The sequence below is a fragment of the Ascaphus truei genome, chromosome 9 (genome assembly GCF_040206685.1).
Source record: "Ascaphus truei isolate aAscTru1 chromosome 9, aAscTru1.hap1, whole genome shotgun sequence".
Classification (NCBI taxonomy): domain Eukaryota; kingdom Metazoa; phylum Chordata; class Amphibia; order Anura; family Ascaphidae; genus Ascaphus; species Ascaphus truei.
The window spans coordinates 51,289,604-51,316,491 of NC_134491.1; the positions used below are offsets into that span (position 1 = coordinate 51,289,604).

General features: G+C 45.0%; 3 protein-coding genes across 4 annotated transcripts; 1 reads left to right on the forward strand and 2 right to left on the reverse strand.

Moving 5' to 3' along the window:
- Window positions 1-455: 455 nt before the first annotated feature.
- Window positions 456-4,329, reverse strand: GPR135 (G protein-coupled receptor 135). Its single transcript, XM_075614804.1, has one exon. The coding sequence runs from the start codon at window positions 4,228-4,230 to the stop codon at window positions 2,818-2,820; it is 1,413 nt and encodes a 470-aa protein (XP_075470919.1). The 5' UTR covers window positions 4,231-4,329; the 3' UTR covers window positions 456-2,817.
- Window positions 4,330-7,526: 3,197 nt separating this feature from the next.
- On the reverse strand, window positions 7,527-17,084 carry L3HYPDH (trans-L-3-hydroxyproline dehydratase). The gene is made up of 5 exons (XM_075614805.1): window positions 16,572-17,084; window positions 10,254-10,423; window positions 9,878-10,000; window positions 8,998-9,135; window positions 7,527-8,425 (listed from the first exon to the last, which is right to left on the reverse strand). The coding sequence occupies exons 1-5, from the start codon at window positions 17,053-17,055 to the stop codon at window positions 8,300-8,302; spliced, it is 1,041 nt and encodes a 346-aa protein (XP_075470920.1). The 5' UTR covers window positions 17,056-17,084; the 3' UTR covers window positions 7,527-8,299.
- Window positions 17,085-17,380: 296 nt separating this feature from the next.
- Window positions 17,381-26,888, forward strand: JKAMP (JNK1/MAPK8 associated membrane protein). Of its 2 annotated transcripts, none has more exons than XM_075614808.1 (7): window positions 17,381-17,466; window positions 19,427-19,518; window positions 20,252-20,409; window positions 20,961-21,167; window positions 22,005-22,186; window positions 23,995-24,071; window positions 26,049-26,888. In XM_075614808.1, exons 1-7 carry the CDS (start codon window positions 17,463-17,465, stop codon window positions 26,265-26,267), a joined length of 939 nt encoding a protein of 312 aa, XP_075470923.1. In that variant the 5' UTR covers window positions 17,381-17,462; the 3' UTR covers window positions 26,268-26,888. The 2 variants fall into 2 exon arrangements, with proteins under 2 accessions (XP_075470923.1, XP_075470924.1); XM_075614809.1 differs by having other exon boundaries at window positions 17,405-17,466; window positions 19,407-19,518.

Here is a 26,888-nt window from a genome sequence, read left to right on the forward strand (position 1 = left end):
TGATATAGGGTGTCAAATTCCTAACCAATTCACTAAAGCTCTGCATTGGTTTGGTAAACTTAGCATTTACCACCGTTCACACGTTGCACTTCATTGGCGATGAAATATTTTATTAGACCTGATACAAAATCCCCTCCCAGAAACTGTGCTGTATATAGGTTTAGAGAATTCTCCCTCAAATAACTATGTTAAAAGCTAAGCAGACAAAGATCTGCCTTTTTAGACTTCAGGTTCAGTCTTGCTGCTTGAAGGTTTCAGTAAAAATGTAGTATACGCTAGCTACCTCATCACTGTATGTAATGGGTTAACGCAGGCTGATAAATGCTTAGGATTTTGAAGACACGTACTTTTGCTAAGCTGAGAATTTTTATGTATACACAAGCTGAACTCGCGCCAAGAGGTTGCTAACAAGTGAATATGAAGTTACGAACACACAAAAATCACAATATTTCAGATTTTTATGCTGCAAAAGACCTTTTAATAAGTCTTTTTTTTTACAAAATCATATTTATGCATTCACTTCTCACAAACAGTTAAAAATGTTAGTAAAACACAAATACTGTACAAGGAAAAATACTGGCAACTTGTTCACAGTTAAGTTATTCAAGGCAGTGCAAGGCCTGAATATCAATTGAGGGTTTAAGGCAGGAGTGCAACTCCAGTCCTCAAGGGCCACCAAACAGGACAGGTTTTGAGGATATCCCTGCTTTAGCACAGGTGGCTCAGTCAGACTGTGCCACTGATTGAGTCACCTGTGCTGAAGCAGGGATATTCATAAAACCTGACCTGTTTGGTGGCCCTTGAGGACTGGTGTTGGCCACCCCTGGTTTAAGGCATTGAGATCCTAAACCACTGGGAGAAAATGCTAAATGTCGAGTGGTATTTCACTGGAAAAATCATACTTGTGCTTTCCAATTTCCTTTAATACTAAAACAATAGCATAAACACACCCTGGATGTGCCAGTGAAGCATTACACCCTTGGCTAACAATACCAAGTTACCCAGATTAATTTTTTTTTATCAAAAGTGATCACTTTTTTTTTTTAAACACTCTGTAAACATTGTCACAGTATAAGCTTGCTACGTAAATACCTTCAAATATGCAGGTTGGTTTCCATGCAGTGCAAAGTTAGCGTACCCCTTTTAAGAATATATTAAATTTGGACAAAAAAAAACCGTTGAATTTTTTCATTCAAAAGGGTGAAGCTCACGTTGTCGTACATTACAGCTATAAAGCAAAATGCATATTTTAACCTGAACATTCAAATAATAAACCTAAGGCCAAACGAGGGGTTCTCTGAGAAAGCTGCCCCCTCTATTAATACTCTCTTCACAGTGTTTAAGATATGGCTGTACATGTTGCAGGGCTGTTAGTCTTTTGTGGTTTTGTGTGCAGAACGTTTCTTAAAGTATTTTGTGATTTTTAATGCTGATTTGACAATTCAGAAGCTGTTTAAATATACTGTCACATACAGGACCAACACGAGGTAATGGCAGTGATCTTTCTAGATATAATTTACAAATGTCTGTCTGTCTGTCCATACATACAATCTCGTGACCTTTTTGCTACGTGGTCATGTTACACACCAATGGAAAGCTCTTCCTGAGTACTTTCTATCCAAAATATGTACCTGGGATATTTTTTTGGCAGTTTTTCTCCACTCCTATCATAACTCTGTGCCCAGGACATATTTGAAACGAGAGGTAACTCTCAATGTATTCTTCCTGGTAAAACATTTTATAAATAAATAAAATGACTTGTTCCTTCCACTGTCTCTCTGGAAGTCTTATAAATTCCTTCATTTAAAACTGGTATTTAAATACTTACATTTTACAAACAGACAGTTTGTTGAAATTTGTATGTGGTTCAATTGTAGCATATAAATAGTAAGTTGTAAAATGTTCGAGCAGAGTAACAAGTGAATTCTTTGTAGCCTAGATCACGGGTGCGCAAGATTTTCTGGGGGGGGGTGGGGGGCAGTTACAGGGGTCCCGCACTCGCCACCAAGGCATTTAAATTAAATGCCGAGACTGCGCGAGGCCTCTGTAACTAACTTACCTTGGCTTTCAGCAATGTGTCGTCATGGTAACCCGGGGTCACGCGACATCACATGACCCCACGGCATCATTTGACACCAGAGCTAGTTAGAACTTGTACAAAATTGAGACTTGATTTGTTTGTTACCCATTTGTTTGCTTTAAGTAATTTTCTGCACTTCCCTTTTCCCCAACTGGCTCTGACAGGAAATCGTTCAACTGCGTAATCTTTGGGGCTTCTGGTTTTAACCAAAAAACACTGATTAATCATCTTGCACGCCAAGTAAAAACTGATATAAAAAGTGGAAATAAAGCATAATTTCCTGTTGGGTTCCAACTCTTAGCAGTCCAGCCACAGGTAGGACACAAAAGCAAAACATTTTTAAAGTGCACCGATAAACATTAAATTCAATTGTCAATATTTTGTCATTGCGAACACTGATAAACACAGATTTTTTTTTTATATATAAAATTAAAAACACCGGCAAAACAAAGATTTTACTAAACGAACCCCAAAAACCAGATTCCCCAGTTATCTTTAACAAGATTTAACCCACTAGAGTTGACCAATCACTGCCATCGCAATCACTTTGGTACGGGACCAAATCTTAAGAGAGAAAAGCCTGGTTCAGTGACATAATGCCATTTGGTAGCGGCTGCCCCATTACACGTCACGATCCCCTGGTAAGAAGGCATTTAATTCCAGGTGCCCTGCTCTGCCAGGGAAGACATGCTCGCAATATCCATGAAAGGCCGACACATGAATTGCTGCCAGGCCCATCAAAGGCTCGTGTCCACAGTCTCAGACTTGGGACCTGCTGGTTCTGACACCGTGTCAGGCTGCCCATCCCGGCAGAAGAGCACGGTTGGGTTCTTGCAGGCCCACATCGCCACCTCTCCTCCGTTGGCTGGACTCGAGGAGGATACCCTGCTGCCTTGTCCGTGCCTATTCCCATATCGATCGCGGATCCGATCCGCCTGCTCCCGCGTCTCCCTGCTCTGACCCTGCGTGCACAGGTATGCCGCGATATTCCTAGTCCTATAGCCCTCCTCCCGGTTGCGGCCTAGCAGCACGGAGATATTGGGGTTGCGAATGGCATAGATAAGCGGGTTGATGGCCCCGTTGGCCCACGCCATCCAGATCGCCACCGTGTCCATAACCGGGGTAAACGGGTAGTCGCCGGCCGCTGCCACCAGCCCCATGACGCAGTACGGCCCCCAGCAGCAGATCATGAAGACGATCATGATGAGCACGGTGGTGGCCGTCCTCATCTCGCTGTAGAAGCGCAGCAGGTGGGCGTAGGTAGTCACCGGCCTCACCCGGATCTCCGACAGCCTCACCGCCTTGCAGATGTTGTAGTGGCAGAAGCACATGAGGCCGAAGGGCATCAGGTAACACAGCACGATGACAGAGACGCTGTAGGCCGCCCCCAGCCTGGACCCGGCAGAGTGGAACACGTACATGCAATGGTAGTAGCCCCTCTTGTGCACCACCCACTGCTCCCTTGCCAACAGGTACCAAGGGAAAGAGAAGCACAAGGCCGCCAACCAGGCGGCCACCAACAGCTGGACCGCCCGGGCCCGGCCTATCTTCTCCTGCGGCTGCCTGACGATGGCGTAGTAACGGTCCAGGGAGATGAGGGTCATGGTGAGGGTGGAGACGATGCCGAAGCACGAGTTGAAGAAGCCATTGGCGAAGCAGAAGCGGTCGCCGAAGAGCCAGCCCCCTGAGCGGCTGAAGAGCAGGGCGAAGGCGAAGGGCAGGCACAGGGCGGCGGACAGGAAGTCGGACAGGGACAGGGACAGGATGAACGAGTTGGTGACCGTCCGCAGCTGCCGGTGTTTGACGATCACCAGCAGGACGGCGCCGTTCCCCAGGCAGGAGAGCAGGAAGATGGCGAGGAGGAGCAAGGCCTGGCAGGCCACGGACAGGCCCTGAAGCAGCGGGCTGCCTTCCTGCGGCTCGGGCCCCGGCGGCGGGGAGCTGCGGTTGGCGGGGGCCAGGCTGCTGGGTGAGGGGTGAGGAGGGTGGCTGGGGGGCAGCGCGGTACCAGCGGCTCCTCCTCCTCCCGCGGCGGCGGCTCCGGGTCCCTGGCTGCTGCTCCCGCCCAGCGCCGTCAGGTTGGTCAGCAGCGCGAGGCGCAGGAAGGGGGGCTCCATGGGTCGGGGGGTCGGCGCGCGCTGCGGCTCCATGGAGGCATCCCCCCGCCCCCCTCAGGCGTGTGCTGGGCTCCGCCCCCCAACTCTGCGGGACTGGAGGAGGCCGCGCGCGCTGGTGCTGCTCGTGCGCCGGGGATGTTGTCAGCCACGCCCCCTCCCCCAGCGCTCGCGCCAAGTTCCAGACCTCTGGATCGCCTGTGACGTGTAGAAGTTGCCATGGAAACAGCCTCTGCTTCTCGCACGAAAGGGGGTGGGGCTTAACTCCCCATACCCTTTAGCACGTGGGCAACGTGCAGCTCGCTGGGGAGGAGGGGAGGCAGTGGCAGTGGCAGTGTAAGGTCCCCCTCCTGCCAATACACTCATGGGCTCCTACAGACTAGTGGGGGTGGGGGGATTGTCAGGATATCAGGTCAGATTGTCAAGATATCACTGCTTCAGCACAAATGGTGAATCTGATTGAGCCACCTGGGCTGAAGCTGCGACGGATTGAGCCACCTGTGCTGAAGCAGGGATATCCTAAAAACCTGACCTGTTGGCCACCCCAGGACTAGTGCAACTCCACAAAATCACCGACTCACTGCATAAGGCTGAGTTTATGCTGCCGGCGCCGCTACGTGCGCGCACACGTCAGGCACTCTTCCCTGTTTGGCTATTGAAGTTATCCAAGTGCCTGCGTGCCTAGATGCACTGTAGCACCAGCTTTTGAGGCGTCAAGACAATTTGTGATTTCAGGCGGCTGCCGCATGACGTCAGCGGCACATGAGCTGGTTCAGCCAATGAGGGCGAACCAGCTTCGTGACGCCCCCGCATCTCCTGCAGCCAAATACACAGATTAACGATGTTCCGAGTACCCGGAAATTACCCGGTACTTTTTCAGCTACTCGGACATTAGCTGGACCCAGCAGCACAGGGCTGGGACCGGCGCCGGCTAATTTCAACACTTACCTGCAGCTGGCGACGGACCGTGAGGAAGACCGCAGCAGACGTCATGGTAGTGGGTCAGCAACCAACGTCCTTATTCAGCTGGCCGGAGCAGCAGGAACAGAGCAAACAGCTGATGCCTGTGAGAGCCGGGGAACCATGTGACGAGCAGGAGCGTTCCTATTGGACAGCCGGCTCCTCACCAGTTCCTCGGCTCACAGTCATCAGCTGTTGGCTCTGTTCCTGCTGCTTCCGTAGGCTGAACAAGGACATCGGCTGCTGCCATCGCCACCAGAACGTCTGCTGCTGCTCCCAGATGTCGCCGCGGTCCTCCTCATCCTGCAGGTAAGTGCCATCCGGGTAACCGGGTACCCATCGGTGTAAAATGATTTATTTCGCCCGGGTACCCGTTACCGGTTTTAGAAAAATATAGGACCCGGTACAACACTAGCACAGATCGCTGGGGCTGCAGGCGTGCGCACGCGCACACACAGACAGTATAAGCTCTGCCTAAAGGTTTCCCATTCAAATAATCTAATTTTAGTTGTAGCCCCGAACTTTTTCACTCACAGGTGTTACCTGCTCTCATCTTGGCGACAAGGGTTTTATATGCTTAAAATCTGGACTGTACACATCTATACGAGGTAATAAAGGAGGGAGTAGGAGATATGATGCCTTTTGTTGGACCAACACGTAGTTAATGTTACAATTTGATGAAGGACCTCAGGGTCCTTCATCAAATTGTAACATTAACTACGTGTTGGTCCAATAAAAGGTATCATACCCCCTCCTCTCTCTCTTGTTACTACATGGAAGAAAGGACCAACACAGCGACCCATCCTTCTTTACCTATAAATACTATATGGAGTTTGATTCCCCAGTAAAGTATTTTCTGAAAATACCTAGCCTATTATGTGCTTCACAGCTGTGTGCGCTGCAGTGGCCCAGGAGACATGTACATTTGTAATTTGGTTTGAATAACTTTTAGTGAGGAGAGTTCTTCATTGGTCAAATAAGTGTACATCTTTCCCAACCTCCCAGCTCTCTTTCCTTGTCTGTTCTCTACCAGCCATGGACAAGATACATGCGAGGGGTGTCAGCTCTGTACACTATTTTAATATGTTTAAAAAAAAACGTGCGTACACGTGCGCACACATTTTGCAAATCTTCCTACCTGTTAACAATATGTGGGATAAAGTTGGCAAATTAAGAATTTACCATGTTCTATGAACCACATTTACGCAACACTGCAAATGTTGGTCATTTCTTTGCAAAGCAGGTAAGAAGTACATTTGTGAAGCTTTTTTTTTAATCTTGATCCTTTACATCAAGAATACGATAGTGGCAGATATGTTCAGTGCAAGTTTGTTGTTCTGTAATTATATTTTAAATGTATTTGTTTTGAATATAGTCTCCTTCAATAGGCTGTGACGTCGTCTTCCCTGCATTGGAGAAGATTTTAATCCCAATAAATCGAAATGAAGCCAATGTCTCCTCCAGCATGCAAATCAACTTTACAGCACAGTGAATAGGAGTAATGAATAGGAGTCATGGGGCTTCATTCACTAAACTATGATAGTACAGATCAAGGCACTATCATACCGAAACGCCCACTTAAAAGTAGCACTCCTGGTTTGAAGCAGTGTCTCGAGAGCTGAGCAGCAGTGATGTCACCTGCCCCTGCTTTCCGAGATTGTTACCTCCCTAGGTTCTGCAGTTTAAAGCTCCTGCCTCATGTGGGCCAAAAGGAAGCAGCAAGGGTTGAAGTCACAGCTTCCTTTTGGCTCACAGCAGCATCAGTACATTTAAGCCGCCATATTGATAACCGACCTGGTCAGCTACCGGCCCCCCTTTCCAAGGTAAGTATTTTGGGAAGCAGGGGGTCCACGCAGTTTAAGTTAATGCGGTTCAGCTCTGGAGACCCCCTGCTTCAATCCTATTTTCTTGCTTTTTTTAACACAAAAGTGTCACAGGAATTCCTTTAAGTCAATGGGAATTTCCTAGAGGCACAGGTGCAATTTAATGACCCCCCCCCACCCCCACCACCACCACCACCTTTCCTTAACCCTTAGGCCGCGCTTATAGTGCTGGCGACGGCAGCGATGACGTCACCCGTCGCCATTAGCGAAAGTTGTAATTAGGTTTTTAGCGACGTCGCTGGCGACAAGGCCAGTGACGTCACTAAGGGGGCGGGCTGCGCAATTTGGTTTAGAGACAGTCACGAGGCGAATGTCTCTCTAAAAAAAAAAAATCAAATTTACCCGGCTTCAAAATTTTTGCTCGTGACGTCGCCCTTACTATAAAGGAGTCAATGTATTGGTTTTGGAGCGACATCGAAAGGCACTATAAGTGCAGCCTCAGGAATGCCTACAATATATGCTTTTATTCTAACCTACAAACCAATAAACTGAAAGGAATTAAATTGTTTATTTTTAAAGTTGATTTTTTTAGCACCATTAAGAGTGAATATACACCTTTAAAATATGAAAATTGTGCACGTTGCATGAAATGTGTTTGCCAATGCCGCTTATTGATACACAAATTTGTGGTAAAGCAAAAGTAAAAACGCAACACAGACATACATCCACTATTAAGGCAAAATGTTTTAGACAAACAGTAATGCCCATGCAAATCTTAAATTACAAATGCATCATAATTATTTTACAAAACTACTATCCCCAGCCTTACAAGCCCTCTGATAAAAAGAAAACACTGCGGAGAAGATTCACTAACCTCCGACAGGGATTATCACACCGTGATCCGGCCTTTCAAATCCATGGCCGTTAACACGATCTTGCGGTGCGACGACCCATATCGAAGGTTATTGAATCCCAACACAAAAGGTTTATACTGTAACATCAACCTAGACACCATTCGGTTGAAGCATCTTCACAGTCTGTTCCACTCATGAGCTTCAAAATTGCAAAAGACAAGCATGTACCAAATGAAATGATGCATGCCCAGCAGGTCAAACAGTGACACGCTTCCATTTACAATTGAAAAGGCCCAGGTAACAGCTGGTGCAGGAGACGTCTATTAGATGAAAAGTTGCACATGTAATACTTCATAGTAACTGTTTAAATTGGAGATTTAAGAAAATATTTTGAATTATTCGGTTAAGTTAATCAACCACAATGAGTTGCAGTCCCCTCTGACACCAAGGGGTTAAATGTAGTGAACATCATTTAAGAAGAAATCCATTTTTTAGAGAGTCCTCATTCTCAAGAACAAAGTTGGATGCACCAGTATAATACGCCTGACCAGAGACTTCCACGACCACAGCTCTGAAATCACCACATGTAGTCTCCTAAATAGGAAAAGAAAAAAATATTTAAGAAATAATCCCAATAATACATTTTTTTTTGCTGGTAGAAATCACCCCTCAACCTAAATTATTACAAGTTTAGTCAAATTCACCATGACATTTGATAGCGATAATGAATACGGGTGGCAGGCAACGGATCACTAGATTTAAAAACAAAACAATATGTAGGTAAAAGGATGTATAGCACGTAGATAGAATGGATAACCCAGTTAGTGTCGGCTCCTTGTGAACTTGGGCAAGTCACTTTATCTCCCTGTGCCTCAGGCACAAAAAAAAACAGATTGTAAAATCATCTGGCAGGGGCTGTGTCTGTGACATTCCTATGTGCTGCGTGCTATGCTGTAATTGTGACGTGCTTTGCGTCCCATTGGCAGAAAAGCGCTATATGCAATAAAGTCGTTATTATTAAAGTTACATTTGTTTTTTTAGGTGGAATGTTTCTTGTTCGATAGCTTTTATTTTTAATTTTTATACAGCTCTTAATAGTACATTATGCAAAATATAGCCCTGAGCAGGTGCAAACAGCCCCTCACTTCTTGCAAATGTGACAATACCTTAACTGCTTTCCCAGTGAATAGTGAATCAGTTGCACCACTCCTGAAAGTCCTAGTCTGCTCCAGCTGCAGGAGTCCTTTGTGGTATTGTAAAGCAACGCGGGCCGTCACGCCTGAACCGGTAGGGCTGCGATCAACCTCAATTAAAGAGAGTAAACAACACAGTTTCAGACATGAATTGAACTGTTGCAGATGAGCATGCAGGGGATCTGCTACTTGCATCTCTCAAATGAACCCCATACTGATGTGAAAATGGCATTGCTAAAATGTTGAACCGAGCAGACACCAAGGAATGTAAAAGGCATCCTCTTCATAAGTGTTTGACCTAAAATGTCATATCAACGTCCCAAAATTATACGTTTATATAAAGAGATTTCCAGACTGCATTCACTGATGTATGTAAAGATGAAGGGCACAGAAGGGTCGGAAAGCTTGTTACATACAGTATCAGCTGGTGGTTGGTCCAATAAAAAGGCATCACACCCCTACTCCCTCTCCCTCCCTTGTTACTACTGATATACAGTACGTAAAAGTCTAGGGAACTGGAGAGGATTTAACAATACAAATATTTTGCCACTTGTAAAGTATACAAAATGTATACTACATCCAGAGCATAACAAGGCCAACATATGCAATCAGAATAAGAACTTAATGATAAGAAGCAGCATTTGGCATTCTTCACAATGACTCAAAGCCGTTTCACGATCTAAATATTTTACATCTAATACCCCCCATACTACATTAATGATGTCTCTTCAATTTAAAGTTATGACAGACATGGCTTTAAATTAAATGTCTTGATTGTACTTCAATATTTATTTTTGTGAAAGTTTGTGCTTTACACCAATTATATTAACAATATATTACAATGCTTTTGTACCTGAGAATCCGCAAACACGCAGATGTTGGCTGTAGGCTCTTTGCTATATGCTTCTTTCCCATCAGTCAATATAGTGCCATATAGAAAGGACAGGTCATCACTGTCTGGGTGGTCAAGTTTAACCTACATAAATGTAACAGAAACACATCGTTAGAGATTTAACTTCATATTACAAATCAGAACATTGTATTTATTAGCAGTGTTAACATTATAATCTTCTTTAGCACCATGCATGCAGCTTTATATATGAAATAAGAGGTACAGCCGAGAAATATTAGTAAAATATCCAATTGGTCAGTAGGAATAAATGCAAATGCCTTAGAGCAGCACAGGAAGTGAGCAAGTGCATTTGGTAAGACAAAGCCTCTTACTCTACCTGCGCCTTTACAGAACTGGTGACAGCAGCTGCTGCATCTACAAGATCCCTGGTCCTTGAAGTGCAAACATCCAGACCAAATCTCTCCGCACTAATAAATGCATAAAATGCTCCTCCATATGCAATGTCCACTACTACCTTTCCATATCCAGGGACATCAACAGTAACATCTAAGTGCACAAGAGACCAGGAAATTGCATTAAGAATGAGATCTCCATTTAGTTCTGTTTGTTTTTTTTTACCCAAGAGACACAATTCATGTTTTGATCATGTATACCAGGTGAGCACAATCTTTTCCCCCGCGCACCCCTGCCGGCTGTCACTCCCTCCTCGCGCCCTCCCTCCTTACCTTGGCTCTGACCCCCCAAATGATGCCTCGTCACCAGGGCCTAACACTAACCGATTAAAATAAAGGGTCAGTGTGACGGGAGCTTTGTGACAGGCTATAATAATACACCAAATATAACTGGGTTGAACTGAACGAGACTTAGATATGATCAAATATAATTTATTCCTTGAAAAAGGTGAACACACGAGATTATACAAATAACAGACAAAATATGGACACTCACTTAAGATGGAATGATGAAACAGTCATATCTGGACTGGCAGTTCATATAGCAATCTTCATAATCATCAAGACACGAAAGACATTTTAGTAAGGGGTGACTGACTTATATACCATTTCAACCCTTCTCTTGCACTCAAGGCGCCGAGCTGTCTAGCAAAAATCTCTTTGAAGGAGATTTTGGCTTCCCTGTATGTGTGAAGACCGACACTTAAAAAAACACTCAGCCCCTTTGTTCTTGCCCTTAGCATAAACAATCAGGACAGTTAGCTTTTGATCACCGGGCTATGTTTATTCTTCAGGATGCGCTTCCTGCCTTATTTAACATAGCAGATGGAGTCTGCATTTTTCAGAGCAGATCCAAAACCCCATATACATTTTAATACCTACACATTAAAATACCCAGTTCTGGTAGGTCCAGCGGGCCCAAACTTTCCAGACCTTAATGCCGGAAGTCGTACACTATAGGGTCCAAATTTCAGCCCGCTACGACCTTCGGAACCGGAGTTATACAAATATCACATAAACCGTTTCATATTTTATTATAAAAATCTCCGCTAAAAAGAAATCTCAGCGTTTCACTAAATCCCCATTGAAAACAACGGGCTCTGCCGCCATGGGTTTCAGTGGAGCAACTCCGCCGTTGTCGTCAATGGAGTTTCCCGCCATAGACTTTCAATGGAGGAACTGCCGCCATTGAAGTCTAAGAGAAAATCCACAAATCTTTACCTTCGTCCATACTCCGTCTGGTTGGTCTGAGGGGGCATGCATTAAAGCCGGAACCTTGGCTATATGCCACCCAAATCCCATCCCTCTGGTCATTTCAGAACCGGAGATATGGACTTACATATGTCAACATTTTACACTTAGTCGTTTTTTCGCCATGCGGCTTATCCCCATTGGAATCAATGGCTGGCGCCGCCATTGACAATGCATGGCGCCCGCCGCCATTAGATTCAATGGTGCGACCCTCCTTCGCTCGACCCTTTACGGGGGTCCCTCATTCCCGGACCCGGTGTGGATCGGGTATGGGGGTTCCTAGGGGTTAGGGACAAAAATAACTTTATTCCCAGGGGCCCTAGAACCCAAGATTCCCACGCCAATTGTCGTTGAACTTGACCGTAGTGATTAAACTCTTTTAAAAGATATTGTATCTGCTTTTGCGGTCTGCGGTTTGGATGGCTGCCAACCTGTTCCTTGAGGCCGGCGTTGAGGAATCTCCATTGAAGTCAATGAGCCCATTGACTTACAATGGGAAACCGCCGCTCCTCCTCTCGGACGCCACCTGCTGGTCATTGCTGGAAAACAGGTCCAAAAACCGCTACTTCTGCCATTAGAAAGCATGGAGGCTCAATGGCGACCTATGGACGGCTGCAAAATGGAGCCTGAAAAGGCGGGAAAATTACACAAAGGGCTATAATCACTATTTTAACATTAACCCCTTCCCTCCCGCATCAACCCTAGTGTATGTGTGAGTGCAAACACCAGGATAACACAATACATTTACACAGGGGAATAAACATTTGGATACTGAAGCAAGGCAAAACACCTTACTGGACCTCAGTCCAGTTAACCCCTTGCTTCCCAGGTGAGAGTAGAGGGTGGCCAAATGGGGTGTAACCCCTTTAATCTCGGGCCAAACCCTCTCTATCTTGACAGTCAGTTAGTGTTAGGACCGGCAATATTTGGTCATGCCTTGAAGTGGCTTGCAAGCTTAAAATGCTTTGGCCAAAGGGTTGAACAAAATGATCCTTTTTTCAAGAACTAAATATGGATATTTCACTGTATTTTTGTCATATTGTATGCAGCTTTGGTTTCTTTGTTTTTTGTTATATACATTTAGCCACGCCCAGTAGCACTCCAATTGAGACATATATACATATATATTATGTGGTAATTTTTTTTTTTTTTTGGGGGGGGGGGGTTGAGAGCTTACTGGGTATCTGTGTGTTTATTAACTTTATCCAGCTGGTCTCGGCGGTTTGAGGTTAGTGGCTCCGCCCCCCAGGGTTTAAGATCACCCCTCCCCACTTTACAAGTAAGCAGTTCTTTCTTTGACATGCAACTGGTTGTGACAGATCCACTGTGATCGATCATTCTTCCGTACTATAGAGGTAAATACGAATTTTAATCAGTGTTAGGACCTGCACTATTTGGTCATGCCTTCAAGCGGCTTGCAGGCTTAAAATGCTTTGGCCAAAGGGTTTAACTAAATGACACTTTATTCAAGAGATATTTAGGTATTACACTGTATTTTTGGCATATTGGATGTAGCTTTGGACTTTTGTTTTTACGTTTTAGAATGGCCTTGTCAAAAGTCCGGACCAAACCCCATTGAAATGTTGTGCCAGGACCTGAAGCGAACTGTCCATGCAAGGAAGCCCAAAAATGTCACCGAGTTTAAGCAGTTCTGTAAGGAGGAATGAGCCAAAATGCCTCAAACCCGACGTGAGAGACTGACCAGCAGTTACAGGAAACACTTAGTTGAAGTCATTGCTGCTGAAGAGGGCGCCACCAGGTACGAATCTAAGGCCCCGTCCAGGGTAGAAACGAGCACGCTGACGCTCGAGCGCCATGATGTCAGGCGCTCATGCCAATCAGGTGATTCCTGGCCAGCTACTTGCGCGCATATGGGGTGCAGGGGAGGAAGGGGGCGCGTGCAGGTGATGTCACTTGGAACCACACACACGACCAGGGCAAGCACGACAAATACAAAAAATGTCTCGTCAAGCATCGCGTCTCTGCACGGCCACGTGCGCAGCATGGACCCAAGAATGTCATTGTTTTGATCGCGCGCAAGCGCTTAGCCTGGACGCGGCCTAAAGGTTTACATACTCTCACACATGGACATTGAATAATTTCAACATAAATAAAGGTTGAAAAAGTATCCTGTTTGTGTGTCATTTGTTTGATCAGGTTATCTTTATCTATTATTAGGACTTGGATTAAGATCTAACATTTTAGGTTTGAAATGTGTGAAAATCCCAAGAGTTACACACACAAAATTCATAAGTATAATACATATTAAAATGGGACGTATTACAAACCCGGATATAGACAATAATAATAATATTTTCTTGTATAGCTCTGCTAGTTTTACATTTTCCCTGCCCCGTAGAGCTTACAATCTATGCTTTTGGTGCCTGAGGCACAAGGAGATAAAGTGACTTGCCCAAGGTCACAAGGAGCAGAAACCGGGAATTGAACCAGGTTTTGCTGCTTCAAACTCAGTGCCAGTCAGTGTCTCACTGAGTCACTCCTCCCACAATATACAGATATTATATGGTTTGTGACCTATAAAGAAGTCCAAAGTTGGTCCATTAAAATAGATCTAAAATTGTATTGTATGTCTTTATTTATATAGCGCCATAAATGTACATAGCGCTTCACAGTAGTAATACATATTTATATTATTTGTTATTTATATGATAACAGGTCATGGGAATAAGTGCTTCAGACATAAAAGTAACATTAAGGAAGAGGAGTCCCTGCCCCGAGGAGCTTACAGTCTAATTGGTAGGTAGGGAGAACGTACAGAGACAGCAGGGGGGAATTCTAGTAAGTGCGTCTGCAGGGGGCCAAGCTTTATGTATCATGTGTCCAGGATAATCCAGTGCTACTCATATGCGGATGAATCGCCACCATGGCAACATCTGGAGACTGGGATAAAAAGCAGAGCTGTTTACTATGCGTTCATTCTAGGTCTAGATCCCATGAACCCCTTTCAGTCTCAGAGGGAGCTGCAGGTATTGCAGCTCCATTTTATATTCCCAGGCTGGAATCTCTGTTAAATCCTTCTGTGACATACAGAATCCCAATAAGCTCACATTAAACCCCCAAAATAACCACAATATATATATGCGTATAGGTGTCACTGAGCATGGCAATATATATTTAAAACCAGAAACAGAACATGAAACACAGACAGAGCTCAGTGCTACATCCATTAACACAGATACACGGTACAGTGCATACATACATTATATATATATATATATATATATATATATATATATATATATATATATATATATATATATATATATATATATACACACACATACATACATACACATATACACACATACATACATAGCAAATGGAAATATTCCTGTATGCTCACTGTGTATTGGGTGTCCTTTATTCCACATTTTTGCAGGTCCGTATACTGTATATCTGTAGAGTCCTACAGACAGCATGTTCCTTTATTTGACCGCACTTTGTGCCTTCAGCAGTACGTGGTTCACTATGGGTTAACCAGCAACCTATGTATATCCATGCCGTATGCGATGCCGTCAGGTGTATTATGGGTTACCCGACTGGGATTACAGCGGGTTCCATCTGCCATAGGATTCTACAGATATACGCATGCCAGTATCTGTTATTCTTAGGCTAAGGCCCTGCTCCCTCCGTCAGCGCTCCCGCACTGCAGACAGGCGGGGCGCTGACATACACAGACCGCGATATGCGGTCTGCAGGGAGCCGGAGTGGGAGGTGGGCGGGAGTGGGAAGGAGTGGGAGGCTTGAGCGGGAGGGGGGGCGTGGCTTGAGCGGAGGGACCCGCTACTCTCCCCCCTCCCTGGGCTGCTGATGGAAGTAATCACAAGCAACACACACACACACGCACAGACAGAGGCAGGCACTCCACACTCCTCCCCGCTCCCCGAATCCTCTCCTCCCCTCCTCATTGGCTCACAGCCACACCACGTGACGCGTCGAAGCTAGGGATTACAATTTTCTTGTATCCCCTAGCGGCTGACGCGTCACAGCGTGTAGTGAGCTGTGCAGCCAGGGGGGACCGGCTCAGGAGGATTCCCCTGCTGGTGGGGAAAGCCCGTGCAGCCGGGCGCAGCGGGTCCAAGGCCTTAGGTGCTGTTTAGGACCAAGTGCATCACTGCTATAGTACATACACATCTGCAGTGTTATATCTGTGCACGTGCAGTACCCATGACAACCACTGGTGTCTGCTACATTTAAAGAGTTGAGCCATAGCACTCATGTGGTTGCCTTGACAACTGGGCCTGCTGATGCAGCATCAGTTTGTATACATGCAATCACACTGACAGCTTGGGTTTGATCATGTGACTTGGATTCCCCAATAGGAGTACAGACATGGAGTTGAAGCATGCTCTAATTAGATTGTATTATGCACCGCTGCTTTGTCGCCCGATGATGATGCTTTTTGATGATGTGGAGATGTTTATGTCACTTGGGTGTTGGGGTATATAAATCACTCCACTTCACCTCCACACTCATGGGAACCTGCATACAGTTTGATTGTGACAAATATAATAGAGTGCTTTTCCTGGTAATGTACAGGTTAATAAGAGCTTCAATCAGACTTAGAACTATGCAACTAATTTTGACAGATTTATTCTAAATCATTCTTCCTGGTAATGTACAGGTTATTAAGAATGTATTTAAGTGTTAGGACCCTAGAGATGTGGTCTGCCTTGGAGGGGCTCAAGGGCTTACAACATTTTGGCCAAAGGGTTAAACTAAAAGACCATATTATTCAAAAGATCTCTCTCTCTATGTATATATATAGGCACTGTACCGTGTATCTGTGTTAATGGATGTAGCACTGAGCTCTGTCTGTGTTTCATGTTCTGTCTCTGGTTTTAAATAACCCCTTCCGTGCCAGTGGACACGGAAACCGGTGCCCCCCGCGTGCCAACGCAGACCTGGAAACAAAATTGTTAGTTTAATCCGGATTACCGGCGCGTTTCACCCGCTTTCCTTCAGGTTACCTGTGGCAAAAGCAAAGGCGGGAACGCTGTGGAAGCGCACGGCGCCGCTCCGGCCCCCGGTGTAGCTAACGTAGGCCCGTACCAAGCCGCAGGGGCAGTGGATGTTCACCGGGACCTCGGGGCCCCGCAGCTCCTTCACTAGCCCGTAATCCACGGCGAAACGGCCCAGGGCGATGATGGCGTGCCCACACATGGTGCTGTAACCTTGGTTGTGCATGAAAAGCACCCCAAGGTGGGCTTCGGGCTCCTCGCTGGGGACCATCAGGGCCCCGTACATGTCCCAGTGTCCCCGGGGCTCCAACAGCAGCACCCGGCGCACCCAGTCCGCGTGCTCCAACACCCAGCGTCTCTTCTCAAGGAGGGTGCGGCCTTGGGGGACCGGGGCCCCGCTCAGCACTATCCGCAGGGGCTCACCGCCCGTGTGCATGTCCACCACGGACAGGACCGGGCCATCGTGAGGCGGGAGCTCCGGGGTGGCCGCCATTGCTGCCACGACGTGACGTCAGACGCTATCAGCGCCGCAGCTGGAAGAACGATTCTAGCCACGTGACTGAGTGTGACACACTGACGGCCATCTTTGTTTGGGGCAACTGTAGAAATATGTTTGATTTTTGTGCCGGTTTACAATTTCATCAATATCTGATGTAAAAATAACACAGATTATTTTTTTTTTTTTTTACATCAGACTTATTTGAACAGTTTTGATCTGTTCTTGGTAGGAACAATAAAAACATTTAAAAAAAAGTTTTTTTTCCCGAATCTAACATGACGCCTCGTGCTTCAGTTCCCTCAGACGTTGCTCGCTGCGTCATGACGTTCATGGGACTAACACCCGGAAGTGGTCGTTGAGGTGCTGTGTGCTGGTGGGTGAAAGTGAGGAGAGCAGGTCAGATGGGTGAGTGCCGGATAGTGCGGGAGCAGCGGAGGGTTGGGAAATGCTGCTTACCTCCAGTGCGCTTCTCGTACTCTATCACACCACTGCACATTTATTAACACACTGACGCAAACAAACAAACACACACACTGTTTGACACACCACACTGACACTGTTTGACACACCACACATACACTGACAGTGTCAGTGTCTGACACACACACACAAACTGACAGTGTCTGACACACACACACACACTGCCAGTGTCTGACACACACACACACACTCACACACTGACAGTGTCTGACACACACACTGACACACACACACTGACACTGACAGTGTCTGGCACATTTATTAACACACTGACACAAACAAACACACACTCTGACACTGTCTGACACACACACTGACACTGTTTGACACACCACACAGACACACACACACACACACTGACAGACACACACACACACACTGACAGACACACACACACTGACAGACACACACATTGAGAGTGTCTGACTCTCACACACACACTGACAGTGTCTGACTCTCACACACACACACACACACTGAAAGTGTCTGACACACAGTAGTTCTAATTGAGCCTCCTGTGCTGAATCAGGGATATCCATAAAACCTGACCTGTTGGTTTCCATTGGGGAGTGGAGTTGGCCACCCCTGACCCAGTGGTTAATCAGAATTGGGAGCATAGTTGTTGAACTGTCTAGGATCCCAGAACCCCGAAGATAATAGGAACCCCCCCCCAAAAAAACAAGCAGCGCATATAGCTTCTTTACAACCTGCTGATACCTTTATACTGCAAAGGGGTTTACTGAATCTCTGCATTGTGGCTTTGTGATGTTGCTGAAGAGATTACTGACCGTGCAAACATTACAGAACAGCAGTGCGTTACTGGCTCCTCTGAGGAGGGGGCCGCGTAATATGTGAAACGTTGACGAACCAGTGTGCTGTGGGGTCAGCAACGTTATACGTTTATAAAATGTAGTATAAAAAAAACATTCAAGAATATGTTCAATATTAAACTGACCTTGGCAGATCCTGTTTCAGTGGAGGGCAGATATCAGATTACTGGCTGTAAACATGCAAATAACCACATGATGAGTCACTCTTTGATTTCCCTACATAAAATATATTTATTTTCTTATGTAGCACTGACAGTGTATGCAGCGCTGCACATAGAATTTTGCAGACAGAGTCCCTTCCCCATAGAGCTTACATTCTAATTTCGGTGGCTGAGGGACACAGTGACTTTCCCAAGATCACAAGAAGGGCCCTCACTTCATGAATGAGCCACTCCTTCAGCCTCGCATTCTGCACACATTCCTTAGCTACTTTTCATCATCCATCATCCCTATACTCTAAAATAAACTTTTTTTTGTGTGCATATTTCTATAACCCTTTCATGCTATTTATAGTGATTTATTTCATCTTTATGTTATGACAATGTAGGGAAATCTGTATATGCTTATAACTTATTCATGTTATTGAATGTTCTCATATTTCTGTATCCTAGTTATCCTCTTTAACTTGGGCAGATGTTGAATTAGTTGTGTTATGTGAGACTGTGTCCCTATTGGGAGTGGATTGCATATACACCCCCTGCCAGAAAATATTTGTTCTGCAAACCCCTAATTAATTTTATTGCTACCCATCTGACTATTGGTGACAAAACTGCTTGACCAATCCCAAGCAGTGTAGTGTCCTGAGCTGGAGGGGGGAACACACGCTTGGTAAGCTACGGTGCAGTTTGAGGCCTTATTAAGTGTGTAGTCCCCACACAGGCTCAGGGATCCGTTATACTGCCTCGGATCCCCCATTAAAAAACAAACAAAAATGGTGGACGCCATGAGACACCTCGCAAAACCTTAGGGGCTGAGACAATGTTCAATATTTCATGACTTACGTATACATAAACTATATCTGATCCTGTTTTATAGTGTGCTTCGTCTATTTCCAGCTGTGGACATACATCGACCGTGCTTTGGAATTTACTGTGGAAAACCTGTTCTTGCATTGAATGGGACGACTGAAATCTATGGAGACTGTGGGGTGAGCACTTTATTTAGCTGCCTTATTCCATTCAGCACTTTCTCTCAATCTTTGGTTATGTTAAAAAGATTAACTGCTCTGAAAACCCAAGTGATGAATGTAGAAAGAGTCTTAATTTCAAAATGTTTAGCATACAATCAGATTTGATCAACTAATGGTACATTGTGCAGCCAAATAGGTCTTTGAACACAGGAAGGGAATGTCTGTAGGGAAAGGCATCTTTATCTTTATATGTGCTCCGTTTCCCATGCTGTCTGCACATCTTGCGGTTCTGATGCCTCGGGAACGGAAATTAATTGTTTGAAAAGTTAAAACTAAGATATAAACCTACAGACGTTGTAGTCGGTGTGTGTGTATAAATGAAGGTTTGAGCCACCTGTGCTGAAGCTGGCATATCCTAAAAACTTGACCTGTTGGGGCTTGAGAACTGGAGTTGAGCGCCCCTGTGTTATACTGTTTGAAAAGACTGTGGGATCAGTGAAAATAGATCAGCAGCGTTCCATCATTCCAGGGATACCATAGGGAAAGTCAAAGTCACAAATATTTAAAGATTATTATCCATTATTCACTAAAATGATCTTGCATGTAACTCTTTTTATAAATATCCACTCAGTTTCCCTATGAATCTAAGTTACCAATGAATAAAATGGCTCAACTGAACTGCGATGGTCCCTGCTCTCTGATTTTTGGTTTTATTTTCGTAATGAGAATTTATATGTTTTATATTTTTCAGGTTTGCCCAAGAGGTCAGAGGGCGACAGGTGATGCAAAAATCTGTCGGCAGTGCACGGAGTCTCCTGAACTTTACGACTGGTTATATTTAGGGTTCATGGCCATGTTGCCAATAGTTTTACATTGGTTCTTCATTGAGTGGTATTCAGGAAAAAAAAGGTAGGCAATATTTTACTAACTTCTTTGATTGAAAAAAATAAAAATTGTAATCCTTTAGATTTGATACCATTATTCATATTTCAAACCCACCCTGGCACTGGAGACCCAAAAAGTTGACAACAGCTGTCTGTGAGTAGGGTTACTGGTTCTGCACTGCTTTAACACAGGCTGTGCTGAAAAGCTGTGTAATGCGGCAGGCATAAGCTTATAGGGGTCCATGGGTATGAAGTCAAAGGTGACAGTGTGCTCATTTGCATGTCATTTCCCAGAATCCCTGGCTGCAGTGGAAGCATTGTATGCTAAGAGGAAAGGCAGGGTTGCAGACCTGTCTGATACATGTAAATGTCTCAGACAGGTTATTGTAAGAAAACATTCAGCATCAGTTGTATCTGTAAAATGTTCTAGTTTAACTGCACCGTTCTTTATATTCATGTGATGTCTGGTATTTCCAAGTCCCCTATCGAACTGCGCGAAAGATTTGAAAATCAGATTGTGTGTGTGTGTGTACTGCCATTGAGAATAAAGCATGCATATCCTTATCTCCCGCTTAGTTCCAGCGCACTGTTCCAGCATATCACTGCCTTGTTTGAATGCACTGCAGCTGCTCTCATTTCTTTACTCGTGAGCGAACCCATCGGATTTCTGCACATCCGCTCGTGTCGCGTCGAGATGCTTTCCGATTGGTACACAATGCTGTACAATCCAAGCCCAGATTACATCACTACCCTGCACTGCACCCATGAAGCGGTCTATCCCCTGTGAGTTTACTACCTTCTGTAGTCCCGTTCTGCAAGTACTGTACCTCCTTTTAGTAGTGCCACAAACATGCATTCAATTCTGTCCAGGCCAGGGGTGGCCAACTCCAGTCCTCAAGGGTCACCAACAGGTCAGGTTTTAACAATATCCTTTGCTTCAGCACAGGTGGTGCAGTCACCTGTGCTGAAGCAGGAATATACTTAAAACCTGACCTGTTGGTGGCCCTTGAGGACGGGAGTTGGCCGCCCCTAGCCTAGGAGTATAGTCTGTAAAATGTTGCCTGTTTAAATGTTTTATATTTGTAATGAAATTTGAGGAATAGTTTGAGACATTATAGAAATTGATTAGAGAGCAATATAAAAGAACGTACGTGTGTATTTGTGGTGCTCTTATTGATTGTTGCGCTAAATGAATTTATGCTGTAATTGCGCTGTTTAGCAAATGCTATTTTTTCTATTGTCTGACAGTTGTTTACCCAAATGTTATTGAAATGTTTCAACGTAGAATTGTGACATCTCGAGATGTTTAGGAGACATTGACATGTCTCAAATAAGTGTTATTATATTAGACCAGGAGTGACCAACACCAGTCCTCAAGAGCCAGCAACAGGCCAGGTATTGGGGATATCCCTGCTACAGTTTCGGTGGCTCAATCAGTGACTCTGTCTTTCACTGAGCCACCTGTGCTGAAGCAGGGATATCCTGAAACCCTGACCTGTTGGTGGCCCTTTAGGGCTGGAGCTGCCCACCCCTGTATTAGAACTTGCAATATGTTTATAAAGAGCATTGAATATGAACACTTGTGTTATATGTCACAAAGGAACATGTTTTCCCCCACAGGTACACAATTGTATTCATATACTACGCACTCTGCTTGGTATTGATGATGATTCTCAGACCTCTTCTGATAAAGAAGATTGCCTGCGGATTGGGGAAGTCCGATCGGTTTAAAAGCATCTATGCAGCACTTTATTTCTTCCCAATCCTAACTCTGCTACAGGCAGTGGGAGGTGGTTTGCTATGTAAGTCAGAAGGCCCATTTGTCGAGAGAACCTTGTCACGGCAGCTGCCTTTCACTATTTTATCTGTATCTTTCTTTTTGTAAAAATGTATTGTCGGGTAAGTAATATGGGTTCAGCAGCTTTCGCTAATGTTGTTTTTTTGCTGCTAAAGGACTTGTTAACAATTTCCACTGTGAACTGATGTAAATCAGCTCAGTAATACATGTACAAATGGTCATTGCAGGCAAGCTGCATGCTTTTCAAAGTATATCCTCAACACTAAAGAAATGTACTCTAGGAGCTTTACAAATTAACAATAAAATGAAATTAATGCAATACTGAGGCCCAGATTCCCAAAAGGGTGCGAAGTTTTAGCACGCCTTTACACCTATTCATATGAGTGGGAGCTGAGGTGTTGCACCCTTTTGTGGTCCTGAGCCCCTGTTATGTTCATGGGATGCAGAGTGGCAGCCCTCTTTATACTGCTGTGTAAACACAACGGTAAACAGGTTTGTGCCGCTCCAAGAGAAGCAGAAGTGAGAAGGATTCGTGATGAATGTCCATCGCTTGAGCCGTTCTGATACCAGTGTCACAAATTAGAACTACATCCTGACTCCTGTGAAGAAACTAAGCGTGCCCCAGTCATTTCATCTGTATATCTCCTACACTGTATATATACATTGTCAAACACAGTGACACGGTTTAAAAAAAGGAAGATTAAATTGTGTTTTTAGGACAATTTGTGGATGTTAGTTACTCTCATTTAATAGCCTTCGTGCATTAGCTCTGCTAGACAACATTTTTAAAGCCTTTGCTGCTACAGCGCCCTACAACACATTGCAAAGCATAAAAGTGTACACTAATATGGAGTATGAGTATTACAATACATATTCACACTTTCACAAGGGAAGTAAACATAATCATGCCCCTTTACAAAGCATTAGTAAGACCACACCTTGAATATGGAGTACAATTTTGGGCACCAATCCTGAGAAAAGACATTATGGAACTAGAGAGAGTGCAGAGAAGAGCTACCAAATTAATAAAGGGGATGGACAATCTAACTTATGAGGAGAGGCTAGCTAAATTAGATTTATTTACATTAGAAAAGAGGCGTCTAAGAGGGGATATGATAACTACAAATATATTCGGGGACAATACAAGGAGCTTTCAAAAGAACTATTCATCCCACGGGCAGTACAAAGGACTCGGGGCCATCCCTTAAGGTTGGAGGAAAGGAAATTTCACCAGCAACAAAGGAAAGGGTTCTTTACAGTAAGGGCAGTTAAAATGTGGAATTCATTACCCATGGAGACTGTGATGGCAGATACAATAGATTTGTTCAAAAAAAGGTTGGACATCTTTTTAGAAAGGAAAAAGTATACAGGGATATACCAAATAAGTAAACATGGGAAGGATGTTGATCCAGGGAGAAATCTGATTGCCAATTCTTGGAGTCAGGAAGGAATTAATTTTTCCCCTTAATGGGGTTTTTTGTTTGCCTTCCTCTGGATCAATAAGTAGGTATAGATATAGGATAAAGTATCTGTTGTCTAAATTTAGCATAGGTTGAACTTGATAGACCTACGTCTTTTTTCAACCTCATCTACTATGTAACTATGTAACTTTTAAAGGGGCGCGTGCCACAACAAAATCTACAGGATGTCAAGCTTTTCTTTCTCCACTTTAAACTTTGCGGATCTGACTTTATTAAGTGTGAATATACAAAACACGAGAGAGAGAGGGGAAGAGTATTTCCAGAGATGAGTGTAGGAAATCTGACATCCTTAACCTGATTTTGACACGTATCTATTTGTTTTTTTTTTAAGATTATGCGTTTCCATTCATCATTCTGGTGCTATCTTTAATCACCTTGGCTGTTTATATGTCTGCTTCGGAGATAGAGGTAAGAGTGGACTTTGAATGTTGTATTTACCATGTTTTTCCTCACATTCTCTTGCCTTTAATCTTGTGCTATGAGTACTCTACAACAGGGAGCTCAACTCCAGTCCTCAAGCCCCCCAACAGGTCAGGTTTTGTGGATGTAAATATCAGTGCCATAAGGCTCCTAATTCCGGTGCTCAAAAGTCTCTCACCAGTCTTATAGATCAGAGGAATAATTATGCTGTAAACTAAAAGGATTTTTTCTCTCAGTGAGAGTTACTCACGGCTTGGTGACCGGCTGATAGGTAGAGAGAATCGTAATTACTATTTCTCAGGTGGTCTGTTAATTCAACCACTCCGTGTATATTATCCGGATGTGTACCCCGACTGGCTCATCTCTTATGGCACTGGCGATGTCGGGTTGTAGGGTCTCCGTATCCCCGCTTGCCACTCCTTCCGGCAGCGGTCTTTGCAGCACAGCACTCCGTCGACAGAGAGCTCCGACGGGACTCTCAGCCTCTCTCTCTGATCAGCTCCGGGTCACCATTTGCCGGGTAGGGTAGTGACGCATACAATACGGTGGCCAGCAGCCTGCAATCTCAAAACAGCATGTAGATCCTCTGGTCTGCGTGCTCCCTGGTATGGGTAGATCAGCATACAATAACTCCCCAAAGGGGAAAGACCGGAGCACAGCGTCAGTCGTGGGGTGAAAAATTCAGAAGGATTTATTTATATAAAAACATGGACAGAACAATACTGATTCAGTCACTCTAACGCGTTTCACACGCAGGGTGCTTTATCAAAGAACTCTTTTTATATAAATAAATCCTTCGGAATTCTTCACCCCACGACTGACGCTGTGCACCGGTCTTTCCCCTTTGGGGAGTTATTGTATGCAGGTTTTGTGGATGAGCCACCTGTGCTGAAGCTGGGAAAATCGGTGGCTCAGTCTTTGACTGAGCAACCTGTGCTGAAGCAGGGCTATCCTCCAAACCCTGACCTGTTGGGGAGGGGGGTGGTTTCTTGAGGACTGGAGTTGAGCACCCTGTTCTTGCACATGTGAACTTGTTGACTTACAAATACAGTAGTTTCATTCACAGACTTCGTAGAATATTAATAATTCACTTTTAAGGTGTTATCCCCAAGATAAAATGTATTTGGCGCTGCCTAAGGCCACGCTTATAGTGCGTGCGACGGATGACGTCACCCGTCGCCGCTAGCGAAAGTTGTAATTCGCTTTCCGGTGACGTCACGGACAACCAGGTCTTTGATTGGTTCAGAGGCTATCACGTGTGGCGACAGCCTCTGAAAAATCAAATTTGACCGGCTTCAGAAATTCGCGTCGCTCCGTCACGTCGCGCTTACTATAAGCGCACGCGACGGCGGCAATACATTTGTTTTGCCACACCGGCACTATAAGCGCAGCCTAATCCTACTTCATGAATGTTATTGTTTTTTCGTACACGCTTGACTTAAGTTTCTGGCCTCAACTAATTCATCTAAGGCTGAGTCCATAGACAGACGCTCCGCGCTGAGCCCCTGCATCCTCAATGAGGATGCCTTGAAAGGGGCTCACGCGAGAGTCCGCAGGCGTGCTGAAGAGTTGGAGGTTTCAGCCGAGCGCCAAGCTGTTTTTCAGCGCGCTGTCGGCTGAAAACCTCCAATCACAGCACAGCAGCGTCAACGTCACGGCGCCGTGACGTTGGCGCCGTGACATTGACGTCAGTGCGTCGCGGGCGATTGGCCCAGCGACGTCACTGCCCCGCCTCCAACCACCTCCCCCCGGCTCCCTTCGCGCACGCTGGCTCGCCTGTAAGTCCGTACAATCGCGCTGACTGAAGCAGGCGAGCCTCAGCGTTAGCGCGCCTCCGCTCTCCCCACCCCTCTATGGCCCGGGCCTTAGCCTTCAACCTCCGGTAGTTCAAGTACAACTATTTTGAACTCTTTTCTAGAATTTCAAGATGCTTACGGTATTGTTTTTTCCCCCCCTCCCCCCAAGTCCTTTAAGGATCTTCGACTGAGGAAGAAACGCCTGGTTGTTCTTTTCAGCCACTGGTTACTTCACGCATATGGAATCATCTCAATTTCAAGAGTGGACAAGTTTGAAAGGGACTTACCTCTCCTAGCTCTGGTACCAACACCTGCCCTGTTCTACTTACTAACTGCCAAGTTTACTGACCCGTCACGGATACGTTTGGAAGAAGGCAGCGGACATTAGTGGGAATGCCGGCAGAGTGCATAAACGTCACCGAAAAAGCTATGAACTGTCTGAGGGTACGATGAAACCATATCAGCATTTTCCTACGTGTATATCAGTCTGATTACACTGCTTGAACACTTCTCTGTTTCCCCTCTTGGACGCTGCCTCTGGTACAGGCTGACTCTTGCACATATGCTTTTACCATTGTTTTTATTCGTATGAATGAAACCACAGCACTCAGATACTCTGCTTGTCTGCATCACATCCGTTGTCCTTGTGCAGTATTATGTAGAGGGTTGAAGCTGCTTATAAGCCATAAAATAACCTAGCACGTCAACGCTGCTTAAAATAAATATGCCACGGTCATTTTAGCATGCTGCTTTCTGTACTGTGGCCACAGATTTCCTTTACGTACGCGGCAATTTTTATATTCCTAACCGTGCTCTGGGGTTGTTTATGTTGGTTAAAAATACTGACCGTGTGTGACCTTTAATATATTTATTTTTAAAATAGTGTTTTGTTTCTTGAAACCAAGTAAGCAAATCAATGGAGTTATTTGTCTTGTTTCTTTTATACACCCCTTTCTCCCTTCTATACATTTTGTTCGATGTGTTCTTGAAGAATAAAAATGGAAACGCA